Below are 18,590 nucleotides of genomic sequence, written 5' to 3' on the forward strand. Positions count from 1 at the left end.
ATTAGACTTAGTATTATTTTTTTTTTCAAGTATTATTTTATATAGCTTAGCAGCAGACATCGTGAATGTATTGTTTGTATCTAGTCACGGATGTACACACGATCATTTTCTTGAAGTTTTTTCATGTTAATCAATTTACGTCCAGTTTATACAGTTTTTTTCTATCGCGTTGTTAGTATTATTCTTATATTATTGGTATGTATACACTTTGACATGTAATTTGTACACTTATTTATTGTTACTAGTTAAGGTCGAGTTGACTGCGCGCTCGTGCGCGCTACAGAGCGGTTGCGCTCGGTGTCTGCTGCCCGCCGGTGGTGGTCGTAGAGCGATTAACCAAATATTATTTTCTTTATACAGTTTATATATATACGTTTAGATCACTTATTTTGCCTAGGCATAGATATTATTTTTATCATAGAGAAAAATTATTACTTTATTATTTAAATCAAAGTATATGACATGCCCGCTACTTATTGTATCGTTACATGATTTACGTAATCGACAACTCGCATGATTGTTCCCACTGCATCGTCTTTCGGTTTGGTGTTTTATTTGTTTTTGTTATTCTGGCCTTATAGTGCACAGTTTGATGGTTCGCTGTAAAGTTAAAGTTATCGTTTTCGTTATGCAGATGGCCACTCTTTGTTAAATGTAATCAAACATCAGATTACAAGTCTTTGCTGTCCCGTAATGTGATGTAACACAAGAGCTTTCAGAGTAAACCATATTTGTTCACATAATGTAACAGAATCAGATGCCAGCCTAGGGAACATATCATGACAGAGCGTTATTTATTTCCAAAATAAGGCACGCCTTGTTGTCGCTATGACTGATGTGCAATCATGTATGAAATAATAAATGATTATATTTAATTATCTTGTTTTATTTTATATCCTAACTTTCCTTAAGATTAACACCTTCACCCCACACTATTATAGCACATATAAGAATAAACGAGTCAGTTGTTTATAGATGTCAAATTTAAATGATTTTGGTCACAAATAAATCGTTATAAGAGAAAACAACTCTCCAGTAATATTGAAATCGCATGATTAATTCTAAGTTTTAGACGTGGTTTATTATACTTCTTGCTGTGTCCCATTAACGAACCCACGGGCCACGACATAGTTATCTAGTTATAATATTATCCGTGTTAGCACCGAAAGTTAACAACTGGTTAGAAGTTGATTTTTTTCTAAGTGGCTCACATTGGACCCCATCTTCAGCTATTTTCAGTTCATATTTCATATAAATCGGTCCTCAGTCGAGAAAGCGTAAAAGATAGAATTGCACATTAATATAATATTAGACTTTTTATCATTCATATAAATCTATACCTATAATAAAATTGGAGTATCTGTTTGTAATATTAAAATAACCGTTTTGTACTAAATGCATACGCACGGTACATATACAAAAATAGTAATTTTTACATTTTTTGTCTGTTTGTTCCGACTAACTCTGGAACAGCTAGACCGCTTTTGAAGGAACTTTCTCTGACAGATACCTAATGTAATAATTGGAAAAATTTAGGCTACTGCTAATGCTCATAGTCCCACACAAATATATGGATTAAAATAAATAACCTATTTACGCTGGTGAAATCGCGGGACGTAACTAGTTCATAAATTAAAATGACAACTGAACTGCTTTGGTCCGCCTTCATGCACTAGTGACTGAAATTCTTTTCTTCTAATGAACGCCCAGGGCGAAGAAGCCGCTAGGCTTTACTCGGCTTAAATTGTTATCAAATATAAAAATCAGCACATAAACGATATACATGTAACTCAATTTATTTGTGTTTGTAACTTACTCATGAATCACGTCAAAACCACAAAACTATAGAATGGGAATTGACGCATTTCAACTAGGTAAGTATGACTTAATTTAATACTCAAAGTTACATATATGTAGAATATTTTTATTACAATATCATTAATACAATACAAACAAATATCATATTTGTACGATTATCATGTTTTCAAGAAATATCCAAAATTTTAAACCATGATTATCTTGAAAAATCAATAGGAAGGATAAATAAAATGTATGAATGAATTTTCACCACAGTTGTATTCATATCCTTTTCATATCTATCCAACCGTATGTTTTACTTTTTGCATAGACCAAAAAATTCAACGGGGGCTTTCCAATAGAGTGTAGAGTGTAGGTAGTATCCTGCATGGTTCTGTAAAATTTTCAACTTGTGCGAAAATGTACCTACAGTTCATATCAATTCTGTTTGGTCGGGCTATATAAAATATACACGAGGATTGAGGAATAAGGAATAAATAAAAAGGAAAATAGGACGAAGAACGTTTATATTAGATGTTATTAAAATTTAATAACAGCTAAAGCAGCTAATATAAACGTTCTTCGTCCTTTTTCAATCTATTCTATATCGTATCATCGTATCTTTCATATAAGTCAGACACCAGTCAGTACCCTAAGCACAAATTATTTGAATAGTTATTAGAATTCAGTTGTTTTGCTCCAGTTATAATTAATAAAAAAGAGCGTGTGTGTCGAGCACACGTGTCAGAAGTGAAACTTCTTTGGCAAGATTCCAAGATACCAAAATCGTCGCCTTACTCTATGATGTGAAGGTATTACCATGGCGCGACCTTGAAATTTTACTCTCAACGCGCTTAAAGAAGTTTTACTTCAATAAAAAAAATGTGTTGTGTACCTATAGATCTGGCGGCTTCCCTCTATAACCAAACAAACCAAACATATCTTTAATTTACAGTACAAAATTTCATAACATGTTGAAGGTTTTAATTCAGTTCCTCCTTATCAAATCTTATGTAAATATGTAATAATCATTCGTATCTAAATCTATGCTTACCTCCGACGGATAAAACCACAAATGAAAACCCATAGTTCCCGTCCTTTCTTAATTCTTAATCCATATAATTAATTGTTTTAATCTCATAAAAAAATCGGTTCAGTACTTTAGGCATAAATAAGAGATTAACCTAGAGTTTATTTCGCATTAATAATATCGCTGAGGAGTTCGTTTCAAAAATTCTTATACCGTTGGATAAGTATTACATGATCACTGAGTGTTATCTCCGCTAAAAATATGAATACGATGCGTAATGCTGTCTATCTGTTGATTCGTCTGTATTTATCTTTAAGCCTCGTTTAATGTTTTCATCAGTTCATACTCTCTGGTTCAATCAGTCACTATAATACTTGATTATCGATTACTTCGATACATTATTACGTACACGTGATGCTAATATATTATTATTAGATTAAGGGGAAAGGGGTTGAATAAAATACAATTTTGGTAATTTTATATCGTTTATTATACTTATAATAATACTACAGAAACGAAATTTACATAATTGTTTATTCATTCGGATCAATTTTGATTGAGTAAAATAAACCATAGTTTTAAAATGACAATATTTCTATATTTTTAAACATTTATAAATAATTTAGTTATAGGCATACATTGAGACATAAGTAATAATTACAATATAAGATATGACAATTATATTTTTTGCAATCTTAAGAAATTACTGACGTTGTAGAGTTTAGTAGTATTAAGATTAAAGGATATTAATCGGCGACATTTTTCCATTTTCAAAACGAGGTCAATCAAATCATGCAATTGCCTGAAATATCCAATTGTTTTTGCTGGTCCAACCTAATTGTATATTCGACCCTCATACCAGCCAACTTTCAGTAAAGACCACTTTACTTATCAATATTCAAAATATCACTAAGTCTATTGACTATAACTTTCCTATCACAGTTCGTAAATAAACAGGGCACAATCATATTTACAAATGCGACATGTCAGAAGCCTCGAGAGATTACAAAATAAATTAACAAGCAACGTCATTCCCATTCCATGGGAAGTCTCTTACACTACATGTAATTACAATATTCATATAAATTATAACTTCTGGTATGTACATAAAAAAACAGTCATACAATAGAAAAGGACTCCCCCCATACCATGATGTGTTAAAGCAGTATTATTTCCAGTATAGAAAAATTACAGCTCTATAAAGTCGTCTAGCGCCATTAAAATTCCCATAGCGGAAAAAATACTACTAAAAGACGTCATGGTAACCCTACAGGTCTAAATGTCTTAAGGGAAGGCGGCCTTATTACCTATTCTTAACTTACGCTGAAGTGGAAACATTTTGGCAACAATTGTAGCATTATTACGTAGTTACATAATAAAATTCTATTAGGTAGTTCCTTAAATTGGTTAAATATGCTTAGTAACTAAGCAATTAATATAAAATGTATAGTAGAGTATATTGAGAATTACACTTACAAAATGAGTACATATTTTATGATAATCAAGAACTTTTATCCAGAATTGTGCAATGAAAAAATGCATGCATATGAATAATAGAGAACGTATGGATAAACATCAGTCGTAATATTATTATCGTGTAAATGTTAATCGAATTAAAATGATAGAGAATTCTAAAAGCTATGTTCATGTCTGGTTCACTACATACAAAAGACGATTAATGCCAGCCGTCTACCAATAGATGCCGCTAAGTGTATCATTTTAACCAGCAAAAAATAAAATTAGATTTAATTGCAATTTCATTGCTTTTTATAGTTTTTTACATACTTTTGTAAATGGAACCTACCTATTTAATTTAATTTTCACTCGATTTTAACTAATTTTACAGAAAAGTTTATATTCAAAACAACGCCATCTCATGAAACTACTATAAACAAGTTATTCTCCTCCGATTTGGCGATGCTAAACGAATACTAGATGGCACTACAGACGTTTTTACGTTACTTTTCACGTTTTTAACACAGACTAATAATAATATCACAGACCACAGACTAATAATAATATACTTACTACGTTTTTAATACATAACCTCATTACCTTTGCAGTATCTATAAAAAATATTGTAAATGGGTTAAAGCCGTTATTAATTATTATTTATTACTAACTGCGTTCCTGTAGCGGCTTATATTAGGTAGGTACCTAGTGTATTGATCGTTTTCATACGAAAAATGAATTGTCGGAAAACTTGCGAGATTGTGTGAATATTTGATTGCAAGATCTCATTACAAAATAATATACATAATACAACCTATACTTAAACCGTAGTAAGTATATTATTTCTAGTCACATTTAATAATTATAAGTATATAAATTATAAATAAATATTAAAGGACAATATTACACAAATCGACCTAGTCCCACAGTTATCTCAATTAAGGCTTATGTTGTGGGTACTAGACGACGATAAATATAATTTAATATTTTATAAATACATATATAGATAACACCCAGACCCAAAAACAAATAATCAAGTTCATCACACAAATATTTGCCCTGACCGGGGATCGAACCCGGGACCGTCAGCTCAGTAGGCAGTTACTTTACCTCTGCGCCAACCGCGTCGTTAAGAATATCAAGAAATCATCATAATGATAATAAATCGAAACTAAAGTTAAATACCTACCTACGTCATATTGTTTTATTTTCTAAATAATCCTATCAGATTACCTTTATATGAAGTATGAACCAAAAAGTTTTGAGATTTAAACAGTAGAAAAGGTTTTGAATGATCCTTTGCGTTTTTTTTCTTTATGCGCCTAAAATTAAATATTTCGACATCGATTCCCATAAGAATGAAGTATTTTCCCGTTATAAAAAGTAGCCTATGTTCATCAGGTAGGTATAATTTTTGCTTCGAATGGTGAAATAATTTTTCAAATCAATCCAGTAGTTTCGGATCCTATCCAATACAAACAAACAAACAATCAAATCATTTCTGTTTTGTAGATAAATACGAAAGTTACTCCGTCATAGTAGGACAAAATAGAAAATAGTGGGACCACGAGAAAATAGGTATTCCCGCACGCGTCTGAACCGATTTTGACGGAAATTTCGAAATACATACACGGTACATACCTACGTTGAAAAAGGACATCTCAATTTTGTTGCATAAATAGGATTCAAGGTGTAGGAACAGGGATTGAATAAGGCACACGGTTGAAGCCGTAGAATGAAAGTTGGTAATTTATAAGATTAATTTATTGTAAAATAAACTACTTCATTTTACTTAAACATATTCTATTTATCATTCATTGACTTATCATAAACTTTTGAGTCTAGTTAGGTACTAGTACCTATTATGTGAAAATTTTGAAAAAAATGTTTTCTTTAGGAAATTATTAGCATTAATTACCTTGTCTTGTCATTAATTTATTTACCTACTTGGTAATAATCGGTCGAACACTTGTTTAAAGTTTATTTTCCTTGTCTTTTCCAGGTAATCTAAATTATTTAATTTTTGCAGTAGGTAATTAATTCATTTCGGCTTGAACAGACAAGGCCATTAGGTAGGGTTGCCAACCGTACTATAATATATAGTATTATACTATATTTCGGGTCTGCGTACTATATACTGTTGAAAACATATATAGTACGCAAAAATACTATATTTTCAACACCGACAAATGTTACAAACAAATCTTTAATTAAAAAAAATATGGCTAAGTCATATAACCTATTGCGCATATACCAGTGGCGAGAAGAAAGAAACAGAAGTAGTGTATCATTAATAAAAAATGAGCTTTTGATTTATAATTTAAAAATTGAATGTGACAAAGCTTGATACTTTTATTTTAAACATAAAAATAACTGCGTTAAAAACAATCGACTTCAAAAACGGAAAAGTACAAAATAAAAAGATTTGATATCATTAATTACTACATAATATTATTTAGATACATGCTTTTTATTAAATAGGTTTGACTAAAATACTAAGTGTTTGGCACCGACTTCAAAAGCGCATCAAAAAGCACATCTAAATAATATTATGTAGTAATTAATGATATCAAATCTTTTTTATTTTGTACTTTTCCGTTTTTGAAGTCGGTTGTTTTTAACGCAGTTATTTTTATTTAATACTTTTTAGTGTATTTTTCAACACGAATCAAACGAGCCCAATCTCGATAAAGTTGAGTTAATGTATTATGTACTAAGTTCCTATGGCCACCTTCCGATTCCATCATCAAATCAGCTCTCTGTCATGATAATTTTTCATCGCTATCCAATTTACATACGTATACAAAATTTCAGCTCAATCGGTTACCGGGAAGTAAGTCAAAGTTACTTGGTACATTTCAATTAAGTCATCTAGTACAGACAAAAATGCTCATAAAATAAAAACTACTGGGCCTATCCGAATAAAATTTTTATGGGACCAATTCGACACCATCCCGCATCGAACAAAAAAAGAATCACGTAAAACGGTTACGAAACCTCGGAGTAATCGGTGTACATACATAAAAAAAATTATACCGGCCGAATTGATAACCTCCTCCTCCTTTTTTGAAGTCGGTTAAAAAAGCTGTTACACAGTGCAAGAAGTGCAAAAAAATATAGTTTTTATAAAAATAAATATATATTTGTCTAGTTTTTTGTTTTTCCTATAAAATACTATATTTTTTTTAAATGTACTATATTTTTTACACCTTTTTTGGAAAATACTATATTTTGATGATGAAGTGTTGGCAACCCTACCATTAGGTGAAGCGAGATTGCCAAATATGGGTGATCTGTAGATTGCCGTCCTGCTGTCGAGCGTTCGCGGTACGGACGCCGCGCTGTTGCCGCACCGTGCATTTTGTATGAAAACAAACGACCGGCCGTGCGCCGTACGACAAACGCACAGCTTCGGCACTGTAGCGACTAGCGGTCCGATACGAAACGCATAAATTGAAAGAGCCATAAGTGTTGGAACAACATTCCACCACCATTTAACCAATTTGACAAATATTAATAATTTTCGTTTCCAATACCGGAGACATATTTTAAAATCCTGTTCTAACCCTGCATTTGTATCGAATTACAGTTTACACATAAACTTTAATTAAATATTTATTTTATTAACTGGTTATAATATAACATATAACATAACATTATATAGACCGTTATTTTCTGCCTATTTATCATTATAATTATAAACATTGTAAGTATATGTTAACGGAAATGTATGTAATCCGTCATTGTATAAAATTCCCAGGAAATGTATGTAATTCCTAAAATCGCATGGAAATGTGTGAAATAAATTATTTTATAGTACACATTTCCTAGGAAATCCATACATTTCCTAACTAACAGTCGGAAATGTAAAACATCTAAGATATTGGAAGGTACGCGGGACGAGGGGTATGTATGTCGCAATCGGATTGTATAATCCGCCGAATTACAAACGGCCGGCATTTTGTAATATGCCGAAAATTCGTAATCAGAATTTTTTGGTTTGGATAAGGGGGTGGGTTAGGTTAGGTTCGTGTTTTTTAGAACTATACAGAAATAGGAGCCCCACGAAGTGGGGCTCCGTCGGCTCGCGACCGTCTTTTTGTAGAATGTTTGAAAAGGACGAATTTCGGCATATTACAAAATGCCGGCCGTTTGTAATACGGCGGATTATACAATCCAACTGCGACATGTACACGGGGACAGCAGGACGAGGGGACTGATTACCTTAAGGACGCTGTCACAAATCTGCGTTACTCAAATTTAGGTATTTAAGGGTGCTATTACAGATTTTTAACAAAAAACGCTATTTTACGGTACAATTTTAACTCAAAGCAATTACACGCGAGAACAAAGTAATATCTTAGTTTAAAGATAATAATATATTCAGTTCTACGATCATCTTATAAAAATTGTACGACGTCATACAAAATTGTCGCTGAAATACGATTTTCCCAGCACAATGATGGCGTAAAATGCAAAAAAATGGGGTCTAAACCGGTACACTTTTAAGAAAATTAAAAGCCTTATCTATCTTCTTACCTATAAATTATTGAGGGATATATAGTTCTTTATAGATTCTGATAATTTTTTTGTATCTAAATCAAAATTTTATTTCAATTATAAGCTAAATTAAAAATACTTGTCGATTTCTTCATACATTTTGCTCTCGCGGGTCGTCAGACCGCGCTCAGAAGCGCTCTTGGAAGGACACCCGTCCTATCGCTCCTCATCCCAAAAATAAAACGAATTAGAAAAAGATTATTTTGCGTACACTGTCGATTTCGTGATTTGAAATATATTTTGATACTTTATAAGAGTAAACTGTATAAGTTTCTTATCCAATTATTTGTAATTTAAAATTATGTTTTAAAAATTACCTTGCCTGAGATGCTCTTTTTATGGATTGTTGAATAGATTGGTGGGGTGAAACAATTCAAGATGGCGTCGACGAAAATTTGACTTTTTTTCGTGATGGGTGTCATTTTCATAGTTTTTGGGGTAGCTATTAACGAATATGAGGTCAAAACTGAAATCCAAGATGGCGCCGACGAAAATTGTACATCTTTTCGTCATGGGTGTCATTTTCATGGTTTTTGGGGTAGCTATTAACCAATATGAGGTCAAAATTAAAATCCAAGATGGCGCCGACGAAAAATTTGACATATTTTCGTCATGGGTGTAATTTTCATGGTTTTTGGGGTAGCTATTAACGAATATGAGGTCAAAACTATAATCCAAGATGGCGCTGATGAAAATTTGACATTTTTTCGTGATGGGTGTCATTTTCATGGTTTTTGGGGTAGCTATTAACCAATATGAGGTCAAAATTAAAATCCAAGATGGCGCTGACGAAAATTTTACATCTTTTCATCACGGGTGTCATTTTCATGGTTTTTGTGGTAGCTATTTACCAATATGTGGTCAAAGCTAAAATCCAAGATGGTGTCGACGAAACTCTTACATCTTTTCGGCATGGGTGTCATTATCAAGGTTTTTGAGACAGCTATGTAGGTATTACCAAATCCCCAATGTAACCGTCGATAATTAGGTATATTTTTCTTACTCCTTTAAAGTAAACTTAAATAAAATAACTAAAACGTTAACAACTACAGTTTTGTAGAAAGTCTTAAAAGTTTTATATTACATTTTTAAATTCTAAATATTAGAATTTAGAAATGTAATATAAAACGCAACTCTGTGGCAATCATCATCTGTGTTTATATTCTGACAGATATTATTAACTTTAAATATATTCGCTAAACTTTTTTTAAAATAAAAATTATCTAAAACATTTAAACGAAGATAATAAAAAAAAGAACGTGTGTGCCGAGAAAACGTGTTAGATTCATAGATACCAAAATCGCCGCCTTGCTCCATAACGCGACAGTATTACCATGACGCGATCTTGAAATTCGACGACCATCTTGGATTTTAGTTTTGACCTCATATTCGTTAATAGCTATCCCAAAAACCATGAAAATGACACCCATCACGAAAAAAGTCAAATTTTCGTCAGCGCCATCTTGGATTATAGTTTTGACCTCATATTCGTTAATAGCTACCCCAAAAACCATGAAAATGACACCCATGATGAAAAGATGTAAAATTTTTCGTCGGCGCCATCTTGGATTTTAGTTTTGACCTCAAACTGGTTAATAGCTACCCAAAAACCATGAAAATGACACCCATAACGAAAAGATGTACAATTTTCGTCGGCGCCATCTTGGAATTCAGTTTTAACCTCATATTGGTTAATAGCTACCCCAAAAACCATGAAAATGACACCCATGACGAAAAGATGTAAAAGTTTTGTCGGCGCCATCTTGGATTAGAGTTTTGACCTCATATTCGTTAATAGCTACCCCAAAAACCATGAAAATGACACCCATCACGAAAAAAAGTCAAATTTTTCGTCGGCGCCATCTTGGATTTTCGTTTTGACCTCATATTGGTTAATAGCTACCCCAAAAACAATGAAAATGACACCCATGACGAAAAGATGTACAATTTTCGTCGGCGCCATCTTGGATTTCAGTTTTGACCTCATATTCGTTAAAGCTACCCCAAAAACTATGAAAATGACACCCATGACGAAAATATGTCAAATTTTTCGTCGGCGCCATCTTGGATTTTAGTTTTGACCTCATATTGGTTAATAGCTACCCCAAAAACCATGAAAATGACACCCATGACGAAAAGATGTACAATTTTTGTCGGCGCCATCTTGGATTTCAGTTTTGACCTCATATTCGTTAATAGCTACCCCAAAAACTATGAAAATGACACCCATCACGAAAAAAAGTCAAATTTTCGTCGACGCCATCTTGAATTGTTTTACCCCACCAATCTATTCAACAACCCATAAAAAAGAGCATCTGAAAAGTATCAAATATTTCAAATCACGAAAACGACAGTGCACGCACAATAATCTTTTTCTAATTCGTTTTATTTTTGGGACAAGGAGCGATACACCCGTCCTTCCAAGAGCTCTTCTGAGCGCGGTCTGACGACCCGCGAGAGCAAAATGTATGAAGAAATCGACAAGTATTTTTAATTTAGCTAATAATTGAAATAAAATTTTGATTTAGATACAAAAAAATTATCAGAATCTATAAAGGACTATATATCCCTCAATAAATAGGTAAGAAGATAGATTAGGCTAGATTAGGAAGATAGATTAATTTTCTTAAAATTGTACCGTTTTAGACCCCATTTTTTTGCATTTTATGCGATCATTGTGCTGGGAAAATCGTATTTCAGCGACAATTTTGTATGACGTCGTACAATTGATATTACTTTGTTCTCACGTGTAATTGCTTTGAGTTAAAATGGTACCGTAAAATAGCGTTTTTTGTTAAATTCGGTAATAGCACCCTTAAATAAATGAATATTTGATTTGATTGAATATAAGTTGATATAAGAAATGTTAATTAGTAAGATAATATGAACATATTATTATTATTTTACGGTAAGACTGTTACCCGATTGTCTCAATAAGTGCTATAATAAAAAAAAATAACAACGTGTTTTATTACAGAAATCATTTACTTTATATACATTTCCTAATACGATATTGGAATTATATATAATTCCAAGGAAGATTATACATTTACTAGGATATGTATGCATTAAATAGTTTATTAAACAATATTTTATACATTTCCTAAGTGGCATCGGCATTGTACACATTTCCTATTAGTTTGAGACCCATTCGTTAAAAAGTCTTCAAATAACGTTTGTTTTATAATTTATTATCTCGAAACTGCAATTAATAAAAAATGAAAATAATTTTTTTTTAATAATTAATAAAAAATATCCTGTCCAGGATTTTTCCAGTCAAACCATTTTTAATACACTTAATTTATTATAAAATTGGTCTCATTCTATTATCACGCTTTTGCATTTCGACTTATATTCGGATCTTAGACCACTAGGATTTGTATACAATTCCTTGATTTCATACATTTCCGGTAACATATACATAATTTCATTTTATTTATTTACATTAAGTATATACATAATTACATACTGATATTATATCTACCTATACATATATATATGTATATATAATATGTATATCATGTTTTAACTGATGTATTTATTTATTAGTATTTATCATATTAATAGAAATATATCTTTCACATAATATACTCATGTTAAATTATCATTATATACAATTCTAGACTGAAACTCCAATAGTCACTTGGGGTCACTGAAAATCAGTGGTGGTGAGGTATTAATCACCTTGCCATCATATACTGAGTTGGCTCCATTTGTCAGGTCACTCACTGCCACATTACAGTTCTTAGGAATAAGATTATTTTTATTTAATTATTTTTCTTTTTATTTCTTTTTGTTTTTCCTTCGTTTATAAATGTATCTCGTGTTGTGATCTTGACAATAAATGTGTTTTATTTATTTATTTATTTAATGTCCCTTACTGCATGCTTTTCATGCAGTTGTCCGCACCATATGTATTGTGGTCTTTGTCCATACACACTTTCTCCAAAGCCCTGCTTTGGTCTTGTTTGATGTATAAGCTCCTGTATATTAGTAAAAGTTAATCAAACATTTAATTCTTATTTCTTGAAATTTGGTATAGTATTCTTTGTGTGATACAAATCAAAACCAACAGTCAGGTTAGGTAGACTACAATTTACAAAACTGGCAGGGTTGCCATGCAATGGTTGGTGGTTAATGAAACACTTGACTCGACTGTAAGCTTGTATTGAACTGCTTAAACTGTAGAACAACAGGACTATATATTCTAGACGCACACATACAATAGATTACACACTACACTGTAAACTGTAGAATTAATATTAAAGACATAGTTCATTATATTTTGTAGTCTTTGATTATTTATACAACAGACTAGAAATAAAAACTTTGTATGCGATTATACCTATTCTAGCCATCCATTTTCGTGTTCCTTAAAATTAAGTACATCTTAGTCAAAGGGCAACTTATTGTGCCCTTGCCCGTAATGCACTCATAATTTCAAGTTGAATGTTTGTCATTCTTTATGTACCAAACACAGTCACGGCCACGGCGCTCATTCCATTTTACTGGTATTAAAACAGATGAAATCCTTCATGATCCCATATCCTTCTTAGTAGCAAATGTAGAAATCCCTTTCTTGTGTCTACAATGTTTTTGTGGAGAATCGTAGTATTATTTACATTTGGGATGGATTAATTATTCTTCTCCTCTCTTGAACAAATTTGTTATTGCGAACGTAAGCAATAAGTCTGTAATAAAACAATCTTATATTGGGTTACAAATCCATAAACCAATCATTAAAAATCATGTTTGTAATAATTTATGTTCAGAGAAAATATCAGTTTACCATATAAAGCTTATTTTCTGCCTGTAGATTCTACATAACCTCACAGTTCATAAATAAACCATATTTAGCACTTATTTTTAAAATATTAGTCAACAGTTAAAAACGAAAACAAACAAAGCTTCTCGTTTTGGTTTTGACAGAATCTCGTAAATAGACTGATAAATGCAATACCACAGACTAGCAATACTAAATACCAGTCATAAACTCATAATGTACTCTGTGACTAAATAAGTGACTGTGTAATTAAGTCAGTTTACTTTGTCTAATTAAAAATCCGAGGTAATGGAGGTATCTAATATTGTGCTAATATTATGTTGACACTTGACGCCATAGACTTGAAAATAAAAGGTACGTGTACATATATTTACATTAGTGCCATCTAGTGGCTCTGGAAGGAAAAGAACATCAAGTCTGTGTTTAACGTGCCATCTAGTGTGTTAAAAGCAAAATACCAAGAGATATAATCGAACATGTAGTACGTTTTTTCCCCACTGGCGCTTTAATTGCGTAAATTCATAGTGCATATTTTTTTGTATGGAGTGAACCGTCTGTTGTATACGTAGTATATTATTATTAGTCTGTGCTATGTTTATACGAGAAACTGATTTAAAATCTTTAAAATATGTATACCTAATGGACGTAGTACATAATAGGTTTAAGATAGGTAAATGTCTGAAAAACCTCTGGGTAGTAGTAGTCTTTAATATTCAGAAAACATCAACCCAATATATGTACATTATAATAATATCTTATATACTACGCCCATGTTTTTAATTGTGATTATTATTATTAAATTGTATTGAAGTAGATCTGAAAATACTTAATAAGTAACTATTGTTCATTCAGACATATCATTTGATTAAATTTAATAAATAATTTAATACTAATTTTACATTGAACACAGATAATTGTCTTGTAGTTATAAATGCGATCAATTCATATACAATAGCAACTATTCACTTTAAAAAAACTTAGACACTTAAATTTTACGTCTATTTATGAAGAAGAAGGAAAGAGAGTGTGTGCAGAGCACTCGTGTCAGAAGTGAGACTTCTTTGGCAAGATTCAAAGATATCAAAATTGTCGCCTTACTCCACGACGTGACGTTATTGCCATGACGCGACTTTGAAATTTTACTCTCAACGCGCCTACAGAAGTTTCAATTCAAAAATATTTTGAATACGGCATTATTAGAACTTTGCTTAGAATCTTTTCTAACGCACGAAGAACAACGATGGCATGCTCTACTGCTGTTAACACTAAAAGAATTTGACATAGTGGGGTTAGAATGAGCAGTCACTCGTTTGATGTAAATGCACCGTAATAAGGGAATCTAAATGATAGACTGATGGTAGACGTTCGAAATTACTTATCTTTAAGTTACTCAGTTTTACGTCCTATATTATATATTTAAAAAGTAGAAACTCATATCTAATGGATTTATTGAGAACTAGCTTTCCGCCCGCGGCTTCGCCCGCGTTTTCAAAGAAAAACCCGTTCCCGAGGGATTTCCGGGATAAAACCTATCCTATGTCCTTTCTCGGGTATCAAAATATCTCTATACCAAATTTCATGCAAATTGGTTCAGTAGTTAAGGCGTGATTGAGTAACAGACAGACAGACAGAGTTACTTTCGCATTTATAATATTAGTATGGATTATTAGACATCGACTCGAATACTAAAATATATTTACATTATAAAATCAAAGTTACCTTAGTTACATAAATTAAATCTATTAAATAAATTGATACACGTTTAATGAAAATAAAAATAATCCCAAAGCGGTCGAACTCAAATTTCTTATAAGATATTAAGAACTAAATGCATAAATAATATCACTTAACAACGTATCATAAAATTAAAACAAACTAAAGAAAGAAACTAAAGAACAACAATCCAACCAAAAATAACTCTTTACCGAAATATGACTTTTTTAGGCCCAAAATTTTAATAATAGTTTCAACTACAAATAACTAATATTTTTTTTGTTTCAATAATTAATATTTTTCTTTAAAGAATCTAGTTCTTTTTGATATTGGTTATTTATTTAATTGATCCATAGTACAATCAAAAACAGACAAAAATTGTATCCATAGGTCGCAAATATCTGTTTCATATGCCACAAATGTAATTAATGAAATGTAATCAAATTATTCTTAATATTAAAGTATAAAGGTAACAAGTTTGAATGTACGAAAAATTACGCAATTATCAGATAATGAGAGCAATCAGCAAATATATATGTTATTTCATATTTGTGCTTAACAAACTTAAACTATACGTATTGCATTTAAAACAATGTTACCGTCAAAATATACGAAGATAACGCTCACATATATGTTATAGTTTAAACTGTTCATTTCTTCACATCATTCACATGGAAACAATAACACTTTGTTTACCTGAAAACAAAACAAAAATAAAATTAACATAAGAAAGATTATGAATGACCTGATTATGATTATTTCCTGTAAGGCCATCTATGTTCGTAAAAAAATCCAAGTGAAAAAATATCTTAATCATTATAAGTAGGGATGCATCGATACGCCTTTTCGCCGATACGATTCCGATACCGATACTCTTATAAAAATATCAGCGATACCGATACCGATACCGATACGCTTACTGTGAATTCAAAAATAAAAATAACTACGTTAAAAACAACCGACTTCAAACCTATTTAATAAATAGCACATGTAAATAATATGCAGTAATTAATAATATCAAATCTTTTTTATTTTTTACAATTCCGTTTTTGAAGTCGGTTGTTTTTAACGTAGTCATTTTTATTTAATACTTTTTAGTGTATTTTTCAACACGAATCAAACGAGCCCAGTCGATAAAGTTGAGTCAATATATTACTGAGTTCCTATGGCCACCTTCCGATTCCATCATCAAATCAGCTCTATGTCATGATAATGTTTCATCACTATCCAATTTACATACGTATACAAAATTTCAGCTCAATCGGTTACCGGGAAGTGAATCAAATTTACTTGCTACATTTCAAATAAGTCATCAAGTACAGACAAAAATGCTCATAAAATAAAAACTTCCCTATCCGAATAAAATTTTTACGGGACCAATTCGACACCATCCCGCATCGAACAAAGAAAGAATCACGTAAATCGGTTCAGAAACCTCAAAAAATTATACCAGCCGAATTGATAACCTCCTCCTTTTTTTTGAAGTCGGTTAAAAATGATGGTATAATAAATAAATCACAAGTCAGATTTTTCTTTTATAAATATAAAAAGTAGAGACATAATTAGGCAATTAAAAATTTTAGTAATTAAATTTAAAGTAATAAAATTAGGCAATTAAAAATTAACATTGACAAGATTTTTGTTTAAAAAACAAAGTACATAATCTTAAGTTTTGCGGAGAAAGCGATTTCGCAAGTCTGTTTGAATAAGACCTACGCTGGAAAATAGTCTCTCAGATGCAACAGAACTCATTTGGAAACTAAAGTACTTCTGCGCAATTTTTTTCAAGTTTGGGTATAAAACGTCATTGCGCCAGAAAATGAATGGATCTGCATCTCTCGATATATTGGGACAACTCAACAACACCCTCACAAGCGCAGGGTTTCCCCGAGCATTGTTAATGCCTCATTTGCAAAGGAATAGACGAGACAACACGCTCGTTTACACTACATTTTTAAATTAAAAAGTATCGTGTATCGGTCATAAAAATATCGTCGATACCGATATATCGGCTAACCCGAAGTATCGCCGATATATCGGTATCGGTATCGGTATCGGATGCACCCCTAATTATAAGTTTATTACCTTATGAAGGTTTTAATGTTAAATGATAAGATATTTGAGAAAAAATTCAGTTAGTTCTACAGTACTTTACGTAATCATCTACAAATAAAATGCAAACAAAAAACTGGAATGGCTTCTGATGTGTGTTTTTGGAAAACGCATAGCTTTTACTACTCATGATCGAATTTTTTCTATTCTTTATAAATTTACAGCTTTTACTATTCAATCAGTACAAAACTTAAACCTTTGCGCTTCTAAGCGATAAGGCCAACAATTTTTACAATCAAATTATTTGTGTAATGTTCTTTACTACTGTATGTACAATTATTTTTTTATATGTTATGTAATATGTTACTCACAAAGTGACAAAGTCCATGATATCCTTCTTGGGTGGCACGGTGGAGGGGCGGTAGTACTGGCACAGCTGGTCGTACAGGCGGACCCTGGCCGCGCGGGCCCCGTCCCCGTCAGGGCCCCCGGGGCCCTCGTCCTCGTCCGCCCAGGGCCCCTCGTCGCTCACGTCCCACGTGTCCACTGCGGGGGATATCGCGTCTTCGAATGGAGTGGACGCTTCGGGGATGGTTTCATCTGCGCCTAATACCTGTATGTAGAATGAATTAAATATACAGTGTGGAAATTTTTGATGGGCCCAGGAGGGAAAGTACTTAAAATACTAAAGATAGCGAATTTTGCTGAAAGGAAACATTTCTTAATTTTTAAAAGAAATAGAAGTGCATTTAAAGATTTTTGAAAAATTACTTGGGACGAGGAAGTAGGATTGATAATAAATCCTACTTATATCCTACTAATATTATAAATACGAAAGTTTGTGAGCATGGACCTGTATGTGTATGTATGTTACTCTTTCACGCAAATACTATTGAACCGATTACAATGAAATTTAGCACACATATAGAAGGTAAATTGGATTAATACATAGGATATAAGAGAAGTATGTTTATTTGTTAAATACCACCCAGAATATTTTAAAAAGAAAGGAGAAGTAAATTCGCATATGTTAACGAGGTATCAAAATAAACTGCACTTTCCAACATGTAGAATAAATCAAGCAAAAAAATAGTGTAATATTTATGACTATTACAATATATAATAAAATACCGGATAACTTTAAGGATCTCCCAGTAAATATATTTAAGAAGAAACTGACGAAATGGTTAATGGAGAAACAAT

General features: G+C 31.9%; 2 protein-coding genes across 4 annotated transcripts in view; one reads left to right on the forward strand and one right to left on the reverse strand.

Moving 5' to 3' along the window:
• Rich (Guanine nucleotide exchange factor subunit Rich) overlaps window positions 1–18,590 on the forward strand; it is an 88,482-nt gene that overhangs the window by 65,738 nt on the left and 4,154 nt on the right. The window lies entirely within an intron of this gene.
• Window positions 1–18,590, reverse strand: part of muskelin (muskelin 1) — a 44,452-nt gene that overhangs the window by 9,766 nt on the left and 16,096 nt on the right. Inside the window, exons 14-16 of one of the 3 annotated variants that reach the window (XR_016316837.1) lie at window positions 17,759–18,000; window positions 14,224–16,031; window positions 3,305–4,477 (exon numbers count right to left, since the gene is read on the reverse strand). Coding sequence is in view for 1 of the 3 variants with exons in the window: in XM_089705174.1 (XP_089561300.1) it covers window positions 17,755–18,000 (246 nt within the window). In the remaining 2 variants the exon portion in view is untranslated. Of the gene's footprint in view, window positions 1–3,304; window positions 4,478–14,223; window positions 16,032–17,754; window positions 18,001–18,590 lie in introns of those variants that run through there. The other 2 variants (XR_016316838.1, XM_089705174.1) reach the window with 2 other exon arrangements.

This window comes from Colias philodice, chromosome 16 (genome assembly GCF_061535455.1).
Source record: "Colias philodice isolate Cphi_HAF_F1 chromosome 16, ilColPhil1 Martin Lab GWU primary, whole genome shotgun sequence".
Taxonomy (NCBI): Eukaryota; Metazoa; Arthropoda; class Insecta; order Lepidoptera; family Pieridae; genus Colias; species Colias philodice.